We start from the raw sequence: 23,927 nt of genomic DNA, 5'->3' as shown, positions 1-23,927 counted from the left end.
TGAATAGCCTAAGGGGAAAAAAATGGTTAATCAGATTCTAACATTTAAATGTTTGAACAGTTTGACATGAAGAAGTTTTACAACGGCTCTCAAAGTTAAATGCCTCATGTGCACTCGTCCTCCATATTGTCGTCCTCGTCGCTGTAACAAGCCAGAACAGGCATTATGGCATCACAGTCACCATCCTTCTCTGAGGACAGGGCTTGAAACAGGAGGGAGCACACCTACAGGGAGAGACACACAACCCAGATTCAGTCTTTTTGCTGAATGAATCAAAGGGGAGAGTGTTTTACATAAAATCCTTGGGACAACAAAAAAGAATATCAGAGCTCCATCATGGTTAGAGTACCACTGCTCTCACCTTCAAAAGGGTGTATTATCTATTTTTAGTCTTTATTTTGTCCCTCTGGTCCCACTGTAGTATCTTTACATGACTTATGACTCAAAACAAATCTTAGGCCCCACTTACACGACAAGGTTTCATCTGAAAACGCTAAAACGCTGTGAAAAAAAATCTGCGTTTACACGGAAACGCTGATGGACTGAAAACGCTGTAGTAAGCATGCCAGGCCTGTAGGTGGTGCTATAACTGTCTTGTCCAGAAGCCGCTTTTGGGAGATCTCCACCAAAGTAGAGTTGTGCCGGTCATCTGATGTATTGGGGAATGCTAAGCGCAACAGTGGAGAAACAGATGCTCATTTTGTTGAAAGACAGTCAGCAGATTGAGCAGATTGAGCAGCACAAGCACAATGCAGTAGTTCATGACGATCGTAACAACTGTACTGTTGTCCGTTTGTATGCAGGCGTGTGAGGCAGTGTGACGTCAGCATTTCCACTGAAAACGCCAGCTTACTGTTTACATGGCAACAGTGTCGGGAGCGTTTCAGAAAAATTCTGGAGGTCATTTTCAAAAGTTTGCGTTTTAAGTCGACTGAAACGCCGTTTCCGTGTAAACGTAGGCTGAAATACAACAAAACTTTAGAGTTTCACCCTAAAACCGTTGTCGTGTAAACGTCCCCTTATTTTCTCTCACTAGTGTTTAAATAGAACCCTTATTTGAGCTTCTGTCTCAAACACTTCTTTAAAGCTGCTGACTCTTTGACGTTCCTCAAACTCCCCTCTGATTGGCCAGCCTTCTGGAGGTCTGTCAGGGGTATAGACTGTAACAAAAATGTGTTGTTTTTGTTTTTTCTTTTGAGAGTCTAATTTCTTCTGGGCTTTCCCTCTGGACTTATCTGACTACACCCCCCCACCCCCAAAAGAAAAAAAAACTACTTAAGAACAGTAGCTGTCAAACGTGATGTATACCCTGTTTTTTACCTCTAATAACTAACAAAAACAAAACTTTTTCAGAAAAAGACTTGAGCACAATGCAGCCTGATATTATCTTCATATCACCACAGCATATGGATGCAAGGAACATTTCTATGAGGTGTATTTATTTTCTAAAGTTTGACCACAGCTCATTTGAAATGAGTGGGGAGACAGAGTTTTTGACGTATACTGCAGCCAGCCACCAGGGGGAGCAGTTTTTGTAGCAACCTCACCTCAATCCAAGTGAAATAATGTCCATTATTTTTACAGTCTATAGTGCAACCTTGAGGTTTTAGCCCCCCCTGGTATCATAAACCAGTTGGGAGATCCAACCAGGACATTTTGATCAGTTTACAGATTCGCAGATTTTCTAATTTGCTGATGCATGATTATTCCTGTTTGGTTTAGAGATGAGTTAAAACGCTTGAAGCGCTTCAGGAGTTTCCATCTGACCTTACAGGACTATAAAGCCTGTTGGTGGCCACTTTCAGTTCATCTTCTGTCTTAAAAATAAACCGGAGGCTCTTGTTACCATGGAGGAGGCAGGAGTATTGGGGGCACTGGTGCAGTCCTTTGGCACAAAGCATCTATCAATGTGAGGCAGCAGCATCAGAGCAGGTGGGCTGATTATCGGGCTGCCCTGGCTGGATTCTACCAGCTCTGTCACATCAGTGATATCAACAGGCTCCCTCATGTTTGCCTCACATGAACCCACAGGTAGATCAGCAGCCTCTGCACACCTGGGGACACACACATCACTGTCAGTATCAAGAGGTAATAACAGGTCTCAGAACAGGCAGAAATAGTTGTGATGCCTAGTGCAGTATAGTTGTTGAACCACTGCCATGACCTGTTTTAGCAAAGACATTTCTCTAGGTATGGAAACAGGAAGTGAAGATCAAGTAAGTCACAGTGGCTGCTGAGAATGTGAGGAGGTGTGAGGAGGTGTGAGGAGGTGCGTGGATCTATTGTTAAGTCTACAGGAGGGAGTGGAGAAGGGTTCATGTTGGGAGAAAGAGAAAAGAGGTTCTGTCCTGGATAACTAAAGAGGGGTATTCTGATTTACCACGTTTTTAACACGGATATAAAATAACAATCCTGGATTTTCATAGTAAGCATGTGCAAATTTTTAAACCTCATACTTATTTATATGTTGTAGAAGTCCCTGAATCTGACTGATTTCTGTGATTAATTTTGTAGTGGTGGTGAACACTGGAGCCAAACTGTCAGACAGAAAAATGACAGAAGAGCAGAAGAAAGATAAACAGGAGAGAGATACAGCTCAAACACTGGCTAAACTTTGTGATAATGTTCATTCCAACCCATATGCAGCAGTTCAATAAAATGAAGAGTGAGGTTATGTTAGCTCTGCTTGGTGAGGCTGGAGTTGGTAGATGAGCTCTGGTAGGACAGAAACAGGATTCACTAACATTACACGTTACAGACATGTCTCAGAGCAACGGGCTGTGAGTAGAGCTAAATATAGCCGGGTACTAAACTACGGGACAAACTGACAAAGTAAGCTTGTTGTCACGTTTCAAACTATAGCTCTACCTGACTGTTGATAAATATCTTTACCTTGTTAAATATGATTATTTTAAAAAGACACTGGGCATTTTTGGGTGGTGTCAGTGCACAACTTCCTGTCTCACTCCATCTGCTTTTTGTTAAATGAACACATCACTTCTCCAGCATCTGGAAAATATAGAATTGTTGAGTATATGCCTCCTGCCTGAAGTGGGACGCAGCCATACCTCGACGGACACATTAATTCACAGTTCACACACAAGACATGCACTGTCTCTGTACTGAAATAATACAATTTCATATTTATACCATGCAGTTGAACCCCAGGGTGGTGCTTTTGCTCTTCAACTTGTGCAGATTATGGTGTAATATTAACTCCAACTCTAGAGTGTTTTTTTCTTTTTTTTGGTCTCGGTCTCGGTCTTGATTCTGGGTTTGGCTAAGTCTTGGTCTTGGCTTGTTCTGTCTCGGTCTTAGTCTTGTCTTGGTCTCGTTACCTTCTGGTCTTGGTAGTGTCTTGGTCTCGGCTGAGGCGGTCTTGACTACAAGTCTTATATATATATCTATATATATATCTATATATCTATATATCTATATATATATATATATATATATATATATATATATATATATATATATATATATATATATATGTGTGTGTGTGTGTGTGTGTGTGTGTGTGTTAACCAACATAAAGTATATGTCCACTCTACAGAAAGGAGTTTTCTTTGTTGACCTTGGACAAATTGACACAATTGCGAAGTGGATTGCAACAAACTCCAGACCTATTAATATCAAGCCTAAAAAAACAAGATCCACCCCTCAATAGGCTTTTAGAGCGCCAACCAATCAGTAGGAAGAGAGTTTGTGGAGTTGAGAGCCTTAAAGATACAGGAGCCAAATTGAAATGTTTCGAACAGAAGAAGAATAAATAAGGGTTTGCTAAAACTCTAGGGAGAAGAAAATGGGAATTGTTATGAGCTGTAAATCATGTAAAGCTACCATGGGGACACCAGAGGGACAAAATACAGGCCAAAAGGCACAGTACCCCCTCTTTAAGACAAGGCAATTAAAACTATGCTTATTCCTTTTTTTTAAAAGACATTTATTGACAAAGCTCTGAATCAGCTGTTAAATAGCCTTAAGCACTGAGTGTGCAAACAAAACATCCAGACAAGAAGAAGAAGAAGAATTCCTCAGAAGTCAACAAACCAGGCTAGCTTTATTCTCTAGACAACTCCAGACTGTTTGGTTGTATTTCTAAAGACTCTTGAAGTCGCAGAGAACCAGTTTTCAAGCACACCATGACGATCAGAAACACACCACGTCTGCTCAGAGCAGTCTGAGTGATGAGTGAAGACAGAAACATGCAGGTTAAGAATGGAGTGGTTGAAATTCTGGGCGTTAAAGTCAGGAGCCCTCAGGCTGAGGCCCGTTTTCAGTAACTTCCAGCAGTGTATACGAGCAAGCCTACTCAGAATGACCCAGATGCTGAAAGTACAGCAGGGACCGGTGTGACAGGAACCACCCAGAGCCTAAAGAAAGCACAGCATGACAAAGGGGAGAGAGGGAGTGGAACAGACAGTGGCGCTGGCAGAACAGCCCAGCAGGATAGAGTAGCAGAGATGAGGGGATTACTGACTGTGACACCGACAGGCTTCTAACCTTACCCTACATGTTCTAGGTCTGCCCTATTTATCTGCACTACAGACACAAGGCTTGCTGCTGTAACACTACGCCCTGACAGGAAGCTAAAAAAAGCTAGTGAGGGCAAACTGCCTTGATTGAGAGCCAGGAGAGAAGCTCAGGTAGAGTCCTGCGGGGAGTCTGCTCAGTGTCAGAGGTGTAGGAAAACTGTCTGCTCCAAAATCCCCCAAAACTAAGATTAGATCAGAGCAGGAGCAGACTCAGCAAAGTGATTGTAAAAATGACTTTCATCAGCTCAGCCATGTCACCTGGGTGCAGTGTGGGGCAGGGTCGCTGTAGGTTGAGAGGGGCCTCTGCTGTCAGAGTCCATCAGGGTCGCCAGCACCACAGTGGCCTCCAGGACCATGTCCTCCACAGAGAAGCAGACAGGCCTGCAAACAGTCAACACACAGTGAAGCAGTAATGAAGCATTCCTGGGACATCCTCCTTAAGTCACCACATCTAACAGGGTGAAACAGCTGATCACATCATCTAGCTTACTGAGCAGCTAACAGAGTTTTGTGGTTGAAATCTAAGCTTGAAGTATGCTAATGAAAGTCTTATTTACGACACTCCCCACACTGTTTCTCAGAACTGTAGATCATCAGGGAACTACTTGTGCTCATAAAAACGACAGACTTACTTTCCTGCAGCGCTGCAGTGGACCGACACTGGAAGGCAATGTGACTCTGCAAAGGACAAGAAGCCCTGGGAAACAGATCAGAAACTTTTCACAGGGACAATCTGAGATCCACTGATGAAATGACTCAACAGCAGTTTGCAAAGTGTGCATGTTTACAACTGTCAGCTCTGGAAAGACTGATGAAGACTACTGCAACGTGTTAGGCAAGGCCGTTATTATGCCACTCAAAAGTGATGGCATTACAGTTTTCTGATAGTTAAAGGGGACATATCATGCTTGTTTCTCCTTTTCACTATGCCAGACTAGGATGCCTGTAAAGCATTTCTGCCCTCAGTACAAGTCATGTAGTTCCTTCATTGCCCCACAATAGCGTTCTCAATATCCTCATTTTAGGCCATTCTGAAGATCTCGTTGAATCGCTCCTTTTGGAGAATGACCTCCAGTAACCTCGCAACGTCACAGCCCTTTGTGCTCTGATTGGTCAGTTCTATCAGAGGGGTGGAGGGGGTAGAGCCAGGGGACAGTTTTTGCAGCATGGCAGTATTTACAAAATCGCCATATTGAATGGAGCAGACCGAGCAAGTTTGCTGTTTGCCAAAACTTCACCGTAAGGCATTGATAGCACTAATAAAATGTCAGAGTGTAGGATACGTCCTTTTGTATTGGACCCCGAGTCAGACCCGGACGGTTCTGCAGCTCAGGAGGAAGAAAATCCACCTGGACACAGATCATCTCAGGACGCTTCAGTGTGGTGAGTCAAACCGGTACTGTAACATGTATAGTTTATACGTTTATACTCGGCTCTTGGTGGGTGTATCCCTCGGTGGCGGTTGTGTGACTAACTGACATCACAGAGGAGGAGCTGCTTTATCAGATTACTCCAATAAAAAGAAAGGATCCTTGTGTCGTCACAAAGGTCGAAATCTCGTGGCCAAATGGCAATGACCTATTTTCAGAGGCTTCAAATCTCGTTCTAGGATATCAGAAAAAATACAATATCTCATTTTTTGAAAATTCAGGGGGTGTAAGGTCTTGTTTTCAACTTTATTATATTATATGTAAGTATTAAATCAGGGATCAGCATGATATGTCCCCTTTAACCAACATAGAAATGTCTAAGTTAGTGTGTGCATGTTGAGATTTTTTTTTTTTATTGTTTTTAATATGTGTTATTATGAGTTAACGGACTTTTTTGCCAATTATCATTGCATTGGTCAATTATGCCGTGAGACTGTGGTCTGCAGGGACGCAGCTGGATACTATTGGCTGAGTCCAGAGAGTTCTGGGAGGAACTTCCACAAAAAAATAAACAATTAGGTTAGGATAAAACTTTAAAACTATAAAATATAGATTATATCTGCTCCTATGTTATCCACAAGGCACTGGTGTAGCCTTACAGTTAGGTTGAGCACCACATGAGGACAGCCCCCAAGCAGGTGTCCCAGGTTCAAATCTAGCCTGCAGCTCTGTTCCTTCTCATCACTCCCCACTCTCTGTTTCCTCCTCTACCCTCTGTCCTGTCCTCTTCAACAACGACATAAAAAACAGAAACAAAAAAGGGAAAGAAAATGAAGCTTACACATCAGAATGTGTAAAAATCCATCTCACCACTATGGGAAGATGTTTTTTTAACTTTGTATTTCTCATATTAGATGATGATCACTGAAGGGGATTACAAATTTCAGCCCAGACTCTAATCTATCCATATCAGGTTTTCTGAAACCAAAAGGAACTAAAGGACCAGTCTGCTTAATGCTTAATGAGAAGCTGCACAGCGGGGTTTCTTTCAAAGGCACCAGGGACAAGAGTTGACCTACATTACAGTGAAGCCTTGACCAAACTTTAGGACGGATCCCCTAAGTTAAAACTGTTCAATCTTTTTTCTGGATGTGACATTAGAAATCACTTAGACTCTATTTGTTTAGCTCTATTTTCAGTTAAAAATACGTCAAAACAACAAAATTGAGCATCCTTGAACACATTTGTACCAGTTATGATATTTACACTTTTTATAATGTTTGTCATGTGTGAGCTTTTAGAACTACACCTCTTTTCTCACGCACAGGTCTCATATTTGTCTGTTTTGTCACCCTATCTGTGGCTATAAAGATGAGTCACAGCGGAGAGGGGAAAGGTCACGTGGAAAGGATTCAGATTGTTGCGCACAGAGGCTGCAGGATCCTCCAGTATCTGTGTTACATGAGCAAAAATTACGACCTCTCAGACTTGAAATACTGCTCCTGACAAGACACAAATACACTACAAAATTTTTTTAAGATGCTAGCAGTGGGATAAGAAAAATGGACTTGTTTGGTTTCTTGTATTAAAAAATATACTGATCTCTAAAACTCTTTTTTTCCTTATTCTTTTAAAGCAGTACAGACATTTTTTTCCTGTAATATCTTAAATTAAGACATTTTTTCTAGACGTTTCAAGTGAATATGGAGTAAATTGAGTCTATTTAGATGTTTTTACTAAAAATAAGAGATAAATATTTTCTTAAAATTCTGTTTTTGTCCTGTACACTTTGCATACACACACATTCTCATGTGACAGGTTAAAGGAGCCTCTATAAATAAACCTGTTACCCTCAGCTCTTTGAGACAGAAGGTTATATCAGAGTCCTCTCCAATCTGAAAGTAGTCAAACTCGTCTGGGTGTAAGGACATCTCCGTGTACATCATCTTCATGTGATCTGGGACAGAAGTGCATCCAAGTTAAACAGCGTCTGCACAACAACTTGAATGTTTTTAAAGACGTGGTTGGACTTCAAACATGTTGTGAATGCATTTAATGGCAGTCACTAACGCTGCTGTTGCAGCAGAGACTTTTTACCCCGTCATAAGGTCTCTCTCTGCAGGACTGTTAGGGTTAAAGGCTGCTGTAACTCTAACTCACCATATCCTGCCTCGTAGTAGTTCTTCAGGCTGACTCTCAGAGGAGTCACAGACAGAGTGATTTCCTCCTGAGATACGGGGAAATGCATCACCATATCACTCAGCAGCCTGCAGAGGTGAAGCAAAACGAAACTGAGAGGAAAACTTGTGTCAAAGCTGCAGTGATGGATTATCTTATTAGGTCACATGCTTTGGTTATTAATCCTCCGTCAATCACTGGGATAAGCTAGATTTCACTAAACTACTGTGAAGCTGCGAGATGCCAGAGACCGTTGGTATGCAGCTCACCAGTTTCACAGACCTCACATTAGAAAAAGTGGTTAAAATTAATCAAGAAGTGTTGATACAATAAAAAAAAACAATCACATCAGTGTATTTCTAGTAAAAGCATCAAATCAGACTCAATATGGACATTGTTCAGTGGACAAGTCCAGAAAATGAAGTCTGATAATCACCTGAAGTGATTAAAAATCTGCAGATGAGGTAAGGAGGTAAAGTTTCTTGAATTAAGGCATTGTTCTCACTTCAAGCAAACTTTTTTTTCCCCACTGGAAGACTTTTTTTTTTAGCTCTGTGTCAGGAGATAAGGCTCTAACTGGATAACAGATCAGTGTGATGATAACCTGGCAGAAGCTTTCAGCACATTGGGACAGAGGTGTGAGGCGAACACAGCTTGCAGGGCATCACTTTCGTGGAATCGAAGGTTGTGGGTTTTAGTGATGCCTGCCACAAACACAGACATGTGAGCACAGTGCCACCAAGTGCTGGAAATGTATAATGCAGCGGCTGCAGCATCATGTTAACAGCAGTCATTCATTCATTTTCTCCCACTTATCCTGCATTCATTCTGAACATATACACAATGACAAACTTATAAACTTTGTATATAAATTATATAGATATCCATTTGTCCATTGCCTGCCTGGAACACAAAGTCACTGTTCCTACCGTGCCTGCAGAAAAACTGGATCATCACTTGGTTGTGTGGAGAGCTGATTGATATCTGACATCGTTCCACGTTGCGCTCAACAGATGCTAAACAGCGGAAAAGAGGCAGAACGCTCTACAAGAAGATCAGAGAGGATTTTAGTCCTTGTTCAAACACCTCTGTAAGAGTCTTAAGAAAAACAATTGGTTCAGATGTGTTGCACTTTCATTACTGTGTCATATATCTTAAAAACAATAATCAATCTTGAATTTTTTTCTAACTCGGTGGTTTAGAAGTTATTAGGATCGCTTGATTTTCCAATCAGAGACACAGCTCAGGTCACATGACTGACAGGCGCCCTGTAGCTGTTAAAAAGAAGCTCAAAGCCGACAGATTGGCTTCATTTCACGGTATCAAGAAAAGACGGGTGACCATGTGGAGACTGGGCCAATGTTTTATACAGTCTATGATCTGGACCAATGAGGTAGTGGAACATTGAGACACCTTAAAAACTGAAATCTTAACGAGAGTTTAATCCTTTTTTTATCCACTTGATTAGTTAAAAAATGTCTTATTTTAAGATATGAAAGACAAAAATGTCAGCTGAACTGTTTATAAAGAAATGAAACCTGCAAAAAAAAACACTTGTTCGGTTTCTTGTGTTACGATTTTTTTCTTATTCCAATAAACTTAACTAATTTTCTCTCTCATTTACGGAAGCGTATTGCATTCACTTAAAGAAAAAAAAAAACAATTCAGGTTTTTCAGAGTATTTTATTCTTCAGTTTGTTTTTTGTGGTAATAAATTTTGTTTTTCTAAATAACATTTTTTATTGGTTTGTTTTTTGTTATAATTATTTTTGTTTTTATGAGTAATTTTTTGTGGTGATTAATTTTGTTTTTCTGATTAATATTTTTTTATTGGTTTGTTTTTTGTTATAACTATTTCTGTTTTTATGAGTATTTTTTTTTTCTGTTTTCAGATTACTTTCTTCCTGTTTTTCGGAGAAATTTTTACCTGAAGTACCGAGATACTTAGAAATCCCTCGAGAACCTCAACCTGCTGTTTTTCATGGTAATTTTTTCCTCCTGTTTTTAGGTGTATTTTTTTTTCCTGAAGTATCGAGCTTCTTCGAAATTCCGTGAGACCCTCTAACCTGCAGACAACTCCCATGGATGCGTGGTGGCTCCTGTGTCCCGTACGGATCAGAAATCCTGTTCGGCACAGATATGTCTTATCCTTAACTTTCTACTGGTTTCTACCGGGTCAATAAAGGTAAGGTATTAACCACAATACACTTCCATACTTATTGGTTTGCTTTTTTTTTCTTTTTTTTTTAACATGCAATTCAAGTTCAAATTGCATATATCATCTTTTCATTGTAAATATATAAACAAAAAAGATTTTAATTTGATATGAAACCATGAAAAACAAAGATGTTCGATCTGTTTACCACATTTTTTTGTTAAAAATCCCAGAATACTAGAGGGGACTCAGGGACTAAGCCAGGATAACTATGGCATCACTGGTGACAGGTGCATTTAGGAAACGCAGCAATATGTGCACAAAGGTCTTTAGATCAGATAAATAAGCATCTGTGGCTTTTTGGAGGTGTTTTTTTGTTTGTTTGTTTGTTTGTTTTTTTGTATTGCTCTATTTGTGCACTCCCATGGCAGAAAGTCACTGGTCGCCTGCAGTGCTGTTTTGGGGGTTACAGGTTGAAGGTTTAGGACCCTCTGACCTCGAGCTTTGAACAGATGAGTTACCACCATGACTGACATACCTTCATGGTTAGCTTGCATTTGACTGGTGTACTGCCCTGCTCTGACGCAGACTTCAGGTTGTAGTTCAGGAAGAAGAGCGGGGAGAAGAGGAAGCAGGCATACGCAGAGTGGGCTGAGTTCACTGATCTCAGTGCCAGCTTGGAGACCAAGGAGACAGAGGGGTTAAAGAGGACACGAAAATGTGTTTGGACCTCATACCAAATAACATTCAGTGATGTAAGTATCAGTTGGTGCTGCTCACCCCCTTCACCATGGGATCCAACCATAGCTCATCTCCAATCCGTGCCAGGGCATGAACAGCCTTCCCAAAAGCTGTGGAGGGAGGAACCATTTGCATTCATGTTTGAACAATAAATAAAAAATAAAAATAACAAAAAGTACCAATATCATAAACCGGCTAATGACAAGCTAACATAAACAAAAAGTAAGCTAGCGTCAGTCTAATAATTTCCTTATCTAATATGACTCGAAACAACTTATTTGGAGATTTTTTTGGGGAAAATTCATCAACTTGACAGCATAAAAATACGAATATATGTTTCAGCTATTTGTTGAACTTTAACTTTTACCTTTAACAAAGTTTCCTTCGAGCAGACAGTTCATATTTAACGATAAAGGGCCGGCTTAAAGCGCATGCGCACAGCCGATTTTTAATGTACACGCGTTTTCCAGCAGCAGTTACATATTTCCAAATCCTCAGTAATCTGTAAGAAGTGACCAATTTGTAGAGACGATACAGACACACTGCAATGCTTGTTTTTAAAAGCTGGGAATAGAAGTACACATGAGGTGTGGATGATACAGGAGATTAAGTTCTGTTTTATCTGAAATAGGGCTGCATGGTTAGGGGGGAAAATAATTTCATAAAATTAAGTATTTTATTTGAATAAAACTCTTAAGTTTCAGAGCTGAAGTTTCTCTGAGTATAAAAATAAACACAATCTGTTAAATCACACTGGCAACAATAATGAAATAATAATAACAATAATAATAATTAATATTATAACTATCAGTATACTATGAAAAGTACAGGGGAAAATAATACACATGACGTTCTAGGGAGGTCTAAGGAAGGGAGCACATGTACTTACTTTGCAGGGAGAAATTTGGGGTTATATTACCCAACTCCCTGCAGGTAACCGAGTGAAAAAGTGTTTTTATGTCCAGACAGGTGTTGAAGAATGCACCTGCAGAAAGCCAGAGTAAGGAATAACTGCACATCTTGACCAGGGGTGTTCAGATCTTCATCATTTTCATCATTGCAACATAAAGTGTTTGAGCCCTTTGGAATGACCTGGGTTTCTACATAAATAAACCTGAACTTGGACATGCCTGATCTTGACTTTTAGCTTGACGTATCTGGATGTCAGGGATAGACAATGTTTCCCCACTAGTAATAAACTAATGTCTCCTTTGAAAAAAAGACAGAATGATGGACATCCGGTTTTATAACACAAAAGTTGCAATAGATAGATTTATATGCATCAAGAACGATCAAATTGGGTGACAAAAGCAGCATTAATAAATAAAAACGATGCATAGATATATCAGCAAGTTAAAAATAAAAAAACAAGCAGGTAAATAGACATATTCACAAAACGATAAAGATATTACACTCAGTGGCTCATATAGCACAGTGAGTGTGTGTGTTTTGTGTTAATTGCAGTAATTGCTCTGAGGAAGGAAGTGTGTGTGTATGATTTAATGGCCTGAGGGCAGCAGGTCAAACAGGCGGTGACTGGGCTGTGATGTGACCTTGAGGATGCTGTGAGCTCTCCTGAGCAGCGGGTCGTTGAAATGTCCTCCAGGGAGGTCAGAGGGTAGCTGAGGATTTTCAGGGCTGCAGAGACGACCCTCTGGAGAGTTTTTTATTCTCTGGTAGAGCAGCCGGAGAATCACACAGAGATGCAGCAGCTCAACACAACCTCCATGGAAAAACAACAGAGGGACAGCAGCAGCTCTGGAGCAAGTTTGGACCTCCTCAGGACCCTTAGAGAACAGAGACCCTACAGTGGTTCCCTCCTGAAGGTCAGTCTAGATTAAATACTCCAGATACACTGTTTTTAAGTTCAGCTGCTATATGTTTAGCAGTGATATAAAGCATTTTATGATGTTTACAATTGTTCTAATCAAGGCTTAAGGAGGAAAAAGTGGCTTTGCTTTATGAGGTGGAGCGGTTAAAAAATCAGCTTAAACATCATGAAACCAAAACTACCTCTGACAGGAAGCTTCTCCTTGCTGAGCTCACAAATAAGCAGGCCACAGCTAGAGAAGCTGTTAGTGAGATGGAGAAATTCAGAGACCTAAATACTGAGAAGCAGAGGAACAGACAGACAGAAAAGAGCCTGGCCCTGCAAACAGAGGAGACCTCCAGGTTGAAAGCCTCTCAGATCCAGACCCAGAAGCTGGTCTGGCCTGTTGGTCTGTATTTCTGCAGACTGGATCCAACTGCTGAAGGACTCGTCCGCACTTCCTGGTTCTCTGGTAGCAGCTGTACCTGTCAATCTGTATCTTCAGGTGTTTCCTGGTTAGGCTCTTGTTTTGGTCATTTTTGTCCCTGAATAACTTTTACATGTGTTTGGAACCAATGAACTTAAAGGCTTTCACAATTGTTTTTACTTATTTAGTATTTTGGCTGTGACTGAACATAAAGAAATTGCACATGAAGACCTAAAAGGGATTCTATTTTACAAGTGTGCAGGGTGTCCGTAAACTTTTTTCCCACCAAGTGAAATATTTCATGACCTTTTTTTTTTTTTTTTTTTTTTTTTTACAGCATAGACAGAATTTTTACTCTTTACATGCAATCCAGGCATCATCTTTTGTCTTTTAACATCTTGAAATAAAACTTTTCTCTCTACTTGTCTGAAGCATGTGGCGTACATCAAGTCTGATGACACAATTAAAAAAAGAAAAAAAAAACATGCTTGGATTTCAGTTTTTGCAGCAAATCATTTAAGATTGTTTGACTCACCATCTTTGTGTCTTGTGTCTGGGCTCAGCAGGCCTGAAGGTAATTGTGAAGGGAGGTTCTGCTGGGCCTGCTGCTCTGTCTGTCTAAGCCTCTCACTCACCCATTCACACACATACACACACATACACACACACATACACATACACCTTCATATATTCATTCACACTTTGAACATAAATGGGGAGTTGTGTTGTGTTGTGTTGTGTTGTATTTAGGGGTTAAAGGTTGTCTATAACTTATTTTGGATTTAAGGATTGGCCAATCAGTTTATTTATTTCATGTTCTTCTGTTATTAACGTTAATCCATCATTCCATCTTTATCAATAGTGTTCTTTTAAGTTACAGGATGTTAATGGTGAAAGGTTTGGTTACCGGTGTGTTTTTTTTTTTTTTTTGCAAGTGCGGGGTAATCAGTGGCACCTGAGGGGAAGGTGTTAAAAGGTGTAGCATGGCAGAGAGTAAGGAGACCTCTCCAGAGCCTAGGACTGGAGAGAAAAGTTGGGATATGTCTCCATGAGGAGCTCTCCCTCAAAGTGTTGCTTTGCTATTTAAATCATGTTTGGAAAATAAAGAAAAATATTTTTGCTATATCTTGGTCCGTGTGGATGCACTCTGTGACAGTAATGAAGCTCAGTTTGAATAAAAGAAATCTTTCAACTGCATTCATTTGACTGTTTAAACTCACAGCGTGGTCTTACCTCATTAAGATGTGACCACTTCCTTTCTCTAATAAGCTTTCTCTTTTCAGCTGCACCACAACAGTAACCTGCTTTTTCATAGTTTCAGATCAACAAAATCAAAGTGTTTCCTGTCGCTGCCCCAGAAAGGCTGCTAACATCTTTGTGAGCTCTGTGTGTGTGGAACCAGCACAGCCTGTTAGTGTGAAATGACGCCAGCTCTGAAACCTGACACCATTCCCAGGCCTCCAATTACAGCGCAGGGATCTGGTGTACTTGAACCGTGAGCATGTTCTCATCTAAAATGTAAAACACAGCCACAGCCACCAGTCTGTTTACACACTTTATTGAGCATCATGTCCAATATACATTGCATCGACACAAAATGAGAAACCAAAACAAACAAAAAAGAAAAATGGCGTTAAGGGTGGATTACCTGGACACACCATTTTCAGGGCGTATTGCTTAATGACATTTTCAAACGCACCAAATCTGTGCAAATACAGTGAACACCGGTCAGAGGAGGTCATGGTAGGTTAGAAAAGTCTGACTGAAAAAGGTAATGTCAACAGCAGTTATGTGATCATCAAGTCTACAGAAATCTACTAACTGAACACATCACATTCACCCAGAGTGTACTAACAATGGTTTCATATTTAAACATACCCAACCCCTTCAAACCTGATTGCATGCGCCAAAAGATGGATCGGGACCAGCCGTACTGACCGCTGATCCCAAATAGATGTCATCATGGCTTTAGATTCAGCAACACCATCGAGAACAGTGAGCAAAGCCCATGTTTTCCAGAATCTACCCCAGCTAGACTTATTTAAAAATAAAGGAGGATTTATTTCCCATTAGCACGTTTTTATAATTTACAAGGTGGTGGATTAGCTTCTACTCTCTGTCAAGAATTACAAATTCAGTGGTTTAGTAACGGGGTAACTATCATCTAATCTGTAAGGACTAAAGATGTTGTCAGGATCTGAACTCAAACAAGAACGTGACCTACACATTACTATTTACCCACCGGGTGTGTCACAACAAAGCCTATTTCTACGTTATGTTGACAGATGCTGATAGATGATGTCCTTTCAAATTGAGGTAAGCTCAGGAATCAGTTAACCAGGACACGAGCAGACTGTGTTTGGTGGTCCATGACTTATCACGACCCTGTGAGGAGACAACGGGCTACATGATCGTCAACAAATATCTGTACTGACCACGTCAAGGGGGAGTATGAGCTCTTTTTGACAACCAATGACGTGTGCTCCTGAGAAGTTGGCAAAAACCTCCTGTTCACATTAGTTATGCTCTTACAAGTCAATAAATAATAAAACAATAACCCTCAAACCTCTGAGTAAGCCATTCATTTACATCTACAGCTAGAAATACATAACAGAGCTGCTGTGGGGATCATGCAGGTTTGAGGGTTATAGTTTCATAGCTACGTACGCCAGCGTAACTAACACAGGAACAGGAAGTCTTTCTCAGAAATATTAAGACGGTATGAGAACTCTGATACAGTCCCTCTGAAACATCTTCACCTCTGAACAACGAGCAGACCGTGTGGAAGCCGACACAAGGCAACAGTGATTACATGACAGTGTTGAAAAAACATAAATCACATCATCTGACAGGAGGTGGTAGGGGCCAACATTTATCTGGTAGCAAGTGTCAAGAGAGGATAACAAGTGATGACCTAATGGTAACGGGGTTTTACGTTTTGTTTTACACAATCTTGACCACTAAATTGCATAAGAAACCTGGTATAAAGTAGAAACTGTTCAGCAGCAGATAAAAAAGCAAGTTAATTTACAGTAGTGACATATCTTACATCATTATTTTTTTTCAAAATAAATAACATTAAATATACAATTCCAGGTAGGAAACAGGTTAATTTCGCTGGTAGGGGTTTTCAAATTGGCTCATCTTGCGGAGAAAGACAACCATTCACAGAAAAGTGGTTGAGGCCAACCAATTCCTCTGACTGGCAAAACAAGGGGTGCAAAAGCCTGTCGCTGAAATTATCCCTCTGAAGGCATTTCCTTGAACTGAAACATAAAAATGATGAGTTATTGCCTCCATCAGCACGTCTTTGTTGTACATACACCCATCACTTTTCAGCGTACTCACCCTGGAATTTACAGTTGACTCCTAATCAAATGCCATCTCTTGACTCTTTCTTACACAGCGGGCCACCTTCCTCTTGAATTCACCGTTTGGGTCCTCCCTCCACTCTTTCTGTGAGAGTAACACCACAGGTTTTAAAATAACACTTGACAGCTTAAGACGAGGAATGAACAGCACTTTTATTTCCATGAGCTGTGTAAACTTACTGCAGCATCAACGTTAGCCGGTGAGTCGCTGTTGGGATCTGCTAGCATGGAGATAACACTAATCATGATTGTCTCTACTGTGTGGATTGGAAGCCAGCGCTCCTCAGGCTTTTCATAACCAAACTTATCTTCTCCCGGCTCGTGCAGAATTGAGATGCAAACGTCCCCGTTCTTAGCAACTGTGAAGAATTGAAGCATCAGTTTTACAAACAGAAAAAAAAACAATCACCGGCTGTTTACTTGTCTGCTGAATCATAATAACTTTGAAATTAATCCAAATCATCAAGAATATTTTCTTTTTGGGTAATGAAGACTTGAGCTATGTCAACATCAAAGAGTTTTGGGGTGTATTTACCATTTGGATGCCATATTTCAGTGATGAACTTCATCTTTGGAGGCCGTAGAGGATAATCATAAGGGAAGGTTAGGTATGCTTTGAAGAACCCTCCTTCACTGGAATACAATGAAACAGAGCAGGTGCAGGGAGGAGAAGTCAGAAAGAGTTTTTCATGATTCATATGATATAGAATCATAGACCAGAATATGAAATAAGACCAGAACAAAAGGATTAGTGATAAATGTTTGACAGCAGCCTTCAGCTCATGTGGTGTCTCTCATCTCCCTGTTGACAACACCTCACAGATTCTCTCAGGGGTTCAGATTTGGACAGTCTGCTGACAAATCTCGCTCAGTAACATTCATTCAATCAGTGATCTTTAGGCTGTGGTCAGGAGTGAAGTCCTGCTGAGAAATAAAATCAGCCTCTCTGCGTTGACTCCGGACTTCAGGGAACATGAGGAGGCCTTAGCAAAAGAACAGGTGCAAACAACTGACAGTATTGACTACACCACACACGTTAATAATAACTATAAATGATCTTTTTCAGTCAGTTTTTATTCATATTCTTTTATGTCAAAATGAAAACTTCCCCCCATTATCTTGGATTGTGGCTGGTACAATTAACCCAAAGAAGAGAAGCACATGCCCATGTAGCTGGGAGAGACTGCTGGGAGCGAGGAAGACTTGTTTGTCTGTGAGGGGAGGGGCTGAGCACCCACTGCCCCCTTGAGAGGCACCCAAGACTGGAGATCAATACGTTTCAACATCAATCTCCACACTCCAGAAAAGTCACAAGATTTGTTAATGGTCACTTTTTTTTTAAAGGTCACTAAAAGGGTCTGAAAAGTCACTAAATGTAGGGACAAAGTTGTTAAGTTAGTAACAATTGCATGCTAAAACCACAGACTGCAGAGTGGACAGCGTGGCTCCACCATTTATCATTGGACGGTTTTGAAGCCAAAATTCCCCCGTCACAGGCGCCACCATGGTGGCAGTTTGGAGCCAGAGTCTGCGCTGTAGAGATGATAAGGAATTCTGGGAGAATCCAGGTGGAGCTGGGTGACAAAAATAATATATATATTTTTTTCTGACGAGAGTCTAATCACTTCCTGACTCTACCTCCCGACATATTTTACAATCCTCGAAAAAAAATACACAAGAACAGCAGCTGTCAATCATCGTTAAACGTTTCCTAAAGCCTCGTTTTAAACCTGGTATAACTATTGAAAACAAAACTTTTTGGAAAAAATAGGACTTGAATAAAAGACAGCAAAATAATATCTTCAAATCACCACAACAATCAAACGTGAGAAACATTTCTACAAGGTGTATTAATTTTTTAAAGTTTGACCACAGCTCATCTGGAATGGCTGGAAAGCTGGATTTTTAAACCTATACTGGAGCCAGCCACCAGGGGGAGCAGTTTTAGTGGAGACCACTCTTCGAGCCGAGCAAGAGGACGTCCATTTTTTTTTACAGTCTATGGCTAAAACCCACATGTAACATTAAAGCCAATCACTGGTGGCATCATCAGATCTTGATCATGTGATTAATCCTTTGGGTACCAAAGCTCAGAGGCATTCAGGTTTTGTGCGGTAAATGGACCAAAGTTCAGTACCCAGCCCTGGAGAGGAAGCAACATTCTAATGGACGATGATCACACACCATGATGGGTGTTGCTGTAGCTTTTTATGCGTCTTGCATACTTTGGGTGTTATTTACATTGCATGGTGTTTGGTTGTTGGAGCCCAGCAATCCTATTTCTCATCATCATCTACTTCCTCTTACAGGTGAAACTTGCTTACGCTGAACGCAGAGGCACACCAATACCTGCTGAATTCAACTGCATCACCTAGGTGTGTTAATCAAGCTATGCTCAGTCCATTTTCAGTCTGACTAAGCTGTTCACATGCATCTTAATAGTCTGATCTTGTGCTGAATAACCTTATAGTCTGATTGGGTGGCTGTGGAAACTTTACTCTGGGCTCTAAGCAGTCTCTCCAGTCCTCCGCCATACTCTGACTGAACCAGACTTGGAGACCATTTAAAGTCTCAGGAGACCTTTGCAGGTGTTTGCAGTTCATCAGCTGGGACACCTTATTAAAAAAAAAAAAATCACAATAGTCTAATTCAGAGAAATTCTTAATTTCGACTTTTCCTCAACTGTGAACCAAATAAATGCATGAAATACTTCACTCTAAATGCACTGAATCTATATAATATAAGAATTTCACTTATTAAAATGAACTACTGAAATACGTGATTTTTTTTTTGTTTTACCATATTCTTTTTATTAAGAGATATACTCAAAAGGTGTTTCTCACTTACAAAAGGGTATCTTGAGGACCAATGATCACAACTTCCCATTTATATATGTCATCATCGTCTATCAAACCAGCTGAAAAGCCCTCCACTGGGTTTTTGTTGAGCTCTGTGGGGGAAAAAAGAGGAAAAAGAGATATTCAAATACAACAAACTGAACGTAAAATAAATTTCAGAAGTTTCCAGTGAGAGGTCTGTATTTAAGAAAAAGTGAGAAGTCAGGTCAAGATTGATAAGTACATCTGAGAGAAGTCAAATGCAGAGATTTACAGGAGACCTTTCACAAAGCCCAGAATAAGGAGGTCTGTTACTAATACTGGTGCAACGGATCATCACTGATCCGTGATCTGTTTGGATCGACGTAACCAGTTCGGCACACACGTGACCCGCGGATTGATTTCTGAGAAAAGCTGTGTGCTCGTCCGCACACATCTTTTGACGAGCAGAGAAGAGGGGTGTGCAGACATGGCAAGCGGAGGAGAGAAGGAGCTTGAACGCCCCGCGACACACTAGCCATACACAGCGTGCCGTGCCTAAAGTGATACTCCGGGATGGAACAAGTTGGGTCCTATCACAAGGTTTAGAGCAGAAATTACCCCTACAGCGGTGTTTTTGTGCAGCAGAAGCCCAGAGCGCTCACACCAAACACCCCCTCCCTGCTCCTCTGCTGGTTTCCTCTGCACTCAGACGGGGCCATATTTTAATTGACAAAAACACAAATAAACGGAACCCCACCGAAAAAATCTGATATCGCTCTGCATTCATGCTTCATTCAGAGAATTTTCAGTGTGTTACTTTCACACAAAAACACAGCTAAATAAGGCACTAGTTCTCATTGTGCCGTAAAAAGGCGCTTCCTCCGCTGCAGAGCCACAGCTGGCTACAAGGCACTCGCCGCATAGTGTATCAGTCCACGTGCGCGACGTGCCAGATATAAACAAACGCAGGTAGTCTGCCAGGACGAATTATGCAATAACAACGTAAAGATGAGTGATTATGAGAGCGAGGACGACATGCCGTTCACTTTGCATTCCATTCCCATATTGTTTATATCTGTTTGTTTATATCTGGGGTGTCTTTCTGAAAAAAAATCTGAAATTATAAGCTCAGGTTCTTTCACTCTCCTTGTTTCAAGGAGGATGTCTTCTAATGTTTACCTTTAAGTTCTATTTTATTAATGGTCTTTCAACCAATATTAAAAGGAGATATGCCTTTTTATGTTGCTGTTGCACTTTAAGTTGATTTTTGGTTCATTGTTAAATTTTAAAAGAAGGAGATATATATTGGACTTTAAATAGTTTTTCATTAGAAACTATGTTATAAAGAAGATATGCCTTGTGCACTACTTTTTTATATTCGATTTAATAATTAAAGTGTTTAATAAACGGACAAAACTTGTTTATTTTTATTTTCATTTTTTTGCTGATCCGAAAAATGATCCGATCCGTGAATTTTGTGATTTGTAGCACCACTAGTTACTAAAATAGTATTAATGTTAGCGGAGCCAACTTGTTTTTTACAAAAAAAAAAAAAAAATAGCAAAGTGCAAAGAATACAGAAATCTAAATTTGGTATTTTTGTGAAAGTTAAACTAAATCTGGAACCAAGAACTCAAAATGTCAAGCCCACGATGTATGTGTTGCACTTTAAACAATACACAATTCCTGACACCATCAGAGCCATATACAATATGTTTGAAAATCACTCACATTATTAATGGGCAAATAATTACAGGTACAGTTGAAGCTAAAGTGAGCTGTCAGAACTTTTTTTCTTAGTAAAAATTTAACCTTAAGTGGCTGCAGATAATCCTAGGTTTGATTTCACAAAAAATCAACGACAAAGCTGTTTTGTTGTTGTATTAACCAATCCAATTTTGTCCTAGTTCAGGGGTTCAAGAGTGCAACCCCGGAATGGCAGTGACTGACATAAACAATCCCCTGCTGGTGAGACCAAAAAAAAAAACACAATAGGCCTAAATTACTTAATTAAGGTGAGTGTTAGAAAATTAGTCTACTAATGTGTTTCCTGAATTAATCTGCCTCCAATGGTTCAGCTGTTGTCCTGCCTTAGTCACATCGGGGTCTTCAACAAAGAAATGTAAAAAAATAAAATATAAAAAAATATCCTGTTTGCATAGTTTTTGTTAACATTTCACAAAAACAGATAAAATTGTACATAATTTTTGTTTTTTTTTTAAAGGTCTTTTGTGACTCCTCTATGTATTTTTAACACCCACCAAACAGGCACACACACTTTGAGAGCTGCTGCTCAAGTGGAAAAACTGCAAGTCAGTAAATAATATAAACAATTACCCTCAAACCTCTGAGTGAGCCATTCATTTACATCTACAGCTAGAAATACACAACAGAGCTGGATTAAAACTAAATCGATTTCAATAAACTGATAATGCTTGTCAAATCAGTGCCTGCAGAAAAATGTTCAAATTGCTGTAAACTGTATTAATTTAACATTTTTCATTCAGGGTGACTGAACAGTTGCACTGAATTAACACCAACTCTCATTTTTGTGTCTCTATTTAACCTTGCCTGATAAACACAGTTTGGCTGATGTTCAATAAATCAAATCGTGGTTTCCAAAAATATAAATGAACTGAATCACTGTTGAACTGAATCACCAGCAAGAAGAAGTGAATTGAGCCAACCCCTGTAAAGGCAGTGATTCACATATCTGCGCATAGAGAAACCAAAATTAGCTTATCGCACAAATGTTACAATGTGCTCTGTAAGTCATAGAAAGCTATGATTAATTCTTACTCTTTAAAACAGAGGCCTGCTACTCTTATGCCAGAATCTCAACTACAGCCGGCTTAATTTACCACTTCATTAACAGTTTTAATTTTAATAATTGTTATTTTGAAATCTTTGGATATCTTTTAAATATCTTTTTCCTGGTTTATAAAGTTCAACCACCTTTCTCACAAGTCCTTGGGCAATTACTATGTTTTCCCCATGACTCAGTATTTCGACAACTGTGCAGCTCTAGATGAAATATGTAGAGCTCATATTGACGATATAACAACAATAAAACAAGTCACAGGTGGATACTTGACCGGGTAAGTAAACTATTGATGAGGGTCATCATTATAGTTCATAACAGCCAAAGTCATGTGATAAGAAAAGGCTTCGCCTGGCCACTATCTGTAAATAAAAGGAAGAGTTTCTTAAAGCACATTTCCTTGTATCATATTTTCCATGAAACGGCCATTATTTCTCAACTTCTGCAAGGGTATGTAGATGAACGGGCACAAATGTAGACTCTGGAAAGTCTGCCAATCTTTCTGCTTCTTTCAAACTACAGGCTGTACATTTCAAACCACACAACTTCTATTTAAAACGGATCAGTTTATAACTTTAACTGTGTATGATTGAGTCATTTCAGGCTAATTCAGGGCTGGACTATGAGCCAGACGGAGACCGAACTGAATACCAGAGGGATTACTATCTCCGTGTTTCTGACATTAATAAGACAGGAAACACTGTTCCCGTCAGCTACACGTATATCTATGGCTATTGTCAAGTCTACAAGTCGACACATTAAGTATCTTTGATTTTTACCGTCAGGGCTAAATAATGAGGTACGTGTTACAGCCGCCAACAAACCAGCGTTTCAGACTTGACGTGAGAAACATACGATAGTGTTAATAGCAAGAGGTTTGAGTCTTAATTTTGACCAGGCTACTCCTGGTATGTTAGTGTATGTGTCTACGAGATGTTAAATATCCAAGCCTCTAACACCAGCATATCTAAATTCATTAAAGCAGAAGATGAGTCCTCGTATTGATTATTCCTTTGTTCCGTCAGCTAACTAATGTCGAACCTGCTAGCCCGCTAGCAAGGTTAGCAACTCAGCTGTTGGTTCAGGTATATATGTTTAATGTTTGATTGGCAAAATTATTATTAAAAGGTGTTCTTTGTTAACAGAGCTGTATAGAGTAACGTATCGGTATAGTACTTCAGTTATATAGGCTTTAAGAGCTTCCACCTACGGCATAAACACAGCTTTGCGTCGCTATAAAAGGGCTAACGTTAGCTGCTAGCCCACAAATCGGGCACAGTTACTTGAGACGCTGAGTTTTATTACCTGCCAGTTGCTTTCGAAGAAGTAAGGCTGATTGTTCGGTCATGGTACGCTGACGTTTATGAAAAACACTTTTGTGTCAACAAAGTCTACCCAATAAATGAAGTCGGAGCTGTAATCGGACTGAGATGTAGCGCTGTCTGCTGCTGCTGGTTTCCCTCTGTGTTTTGACACAAGGTTCAGCTGCTGGTTTTCACTGTGCGCATGCGCGACAGTAGTTGACAGTGTTTACATGATTGTATTGAGGGCGATATAAGCCTTTCAGCATGTATTCCATATCCTTGATATCAACGGTCATTTTCATGCACTTAAAGCTCTTGGACAGCACTGGTTCGCTAGTTGAAGCTCTTACTCGTTAATCAGTCCACAGCATAAATTCTGACATGTTAACCAGT

The 23,927-nt window shown here is 40.1% G+C and overlaps 2 protein-coding genes across 2 annotated transcripts; both read right to left on the bottom strand.

Annotated features, from left to right (window-relative positions):
* Window positions 1–104: 104 nt before the first annotated feature.
* Window positions 105–11,383, bottom strand: rad9b (RAD9 checkpoint clamp component B). Its single transcript, XM_074670167.1, has 11 exons — window positions 11,350–11,383; window positions 11,022–11,092; window positions 10,780–10,917; window positions 9,016–9,130; window positions 8,691–8,790; window positions 8,069–8,175; window positions 7,759–7,865; window positions 5,171–5,235; window positions 4,797–4,919; window positions 1,847–2,054; window positions 105–224 (listed from the first exon to the last, which is right to left on the bottom strand). The coding sequence occupies exons 1-11, from the start codon at window positions 11,381–11,383 to the stop codon at window positions 105–107; spliced, it is 1,188 nt and encodes a 395-aa protein (XP_074526268.1).
* Window positions 11,384–14,779: 3,396 nt separating this feature from the next.
* Window positions 14,780–23,726, bottom strand: LOC141790936 (ubiquitin-conjugating enzyme E2 G1-like). Its single transcript, XM_074671102.1, has 6 exons — window positions 23,536–23,726; window positions 19,438–19,540; window positions 17,126–17,223; window positions 16,771–16,949; window positions 16,568–16,675; window positions 14,780–16,485 (listed from the first exon to the last, which is right to left on the bottom strand). Exons 1-5 carry the CDS (start codon window positions 23,576–23,578, stop codon window positions 16,589–16,591), a joined length of 510 nt encoding a protein of 169 aa, XP_074527203.1. The 5' UTR covers window positions 23,579–23,726; the 3' UTR covers window positions 14,780–16,485; window positions 16,568–16,588.
* Between the last annotated feature and the right edge of the window lie 201 nt (window positions 23,727–23,927).

Source organism: Halichoeres trimaculatus, unplaced genomic scaffold (assembly GCF_033239565.1).
Source record: "Halichoeres trimaculatus isolate MK-OKI-2021-1 unplaced genomic scaffold, fHalTri1.1 fHalTri1_scaffold_5, whole genome shotgun sequence".
NCBI classification, from domain to species: domain Eukaryota; kingdom Metazoa; phylum Chordata; class Actinopteri; order Labriformes; family Labridae; genus Halichoeres; species Halichoeres trimaculatus.
Note: the sequence above shows the minus strand (reverse complement) of the source record. Positions and strands in the feature narration are given on the sequence as shown.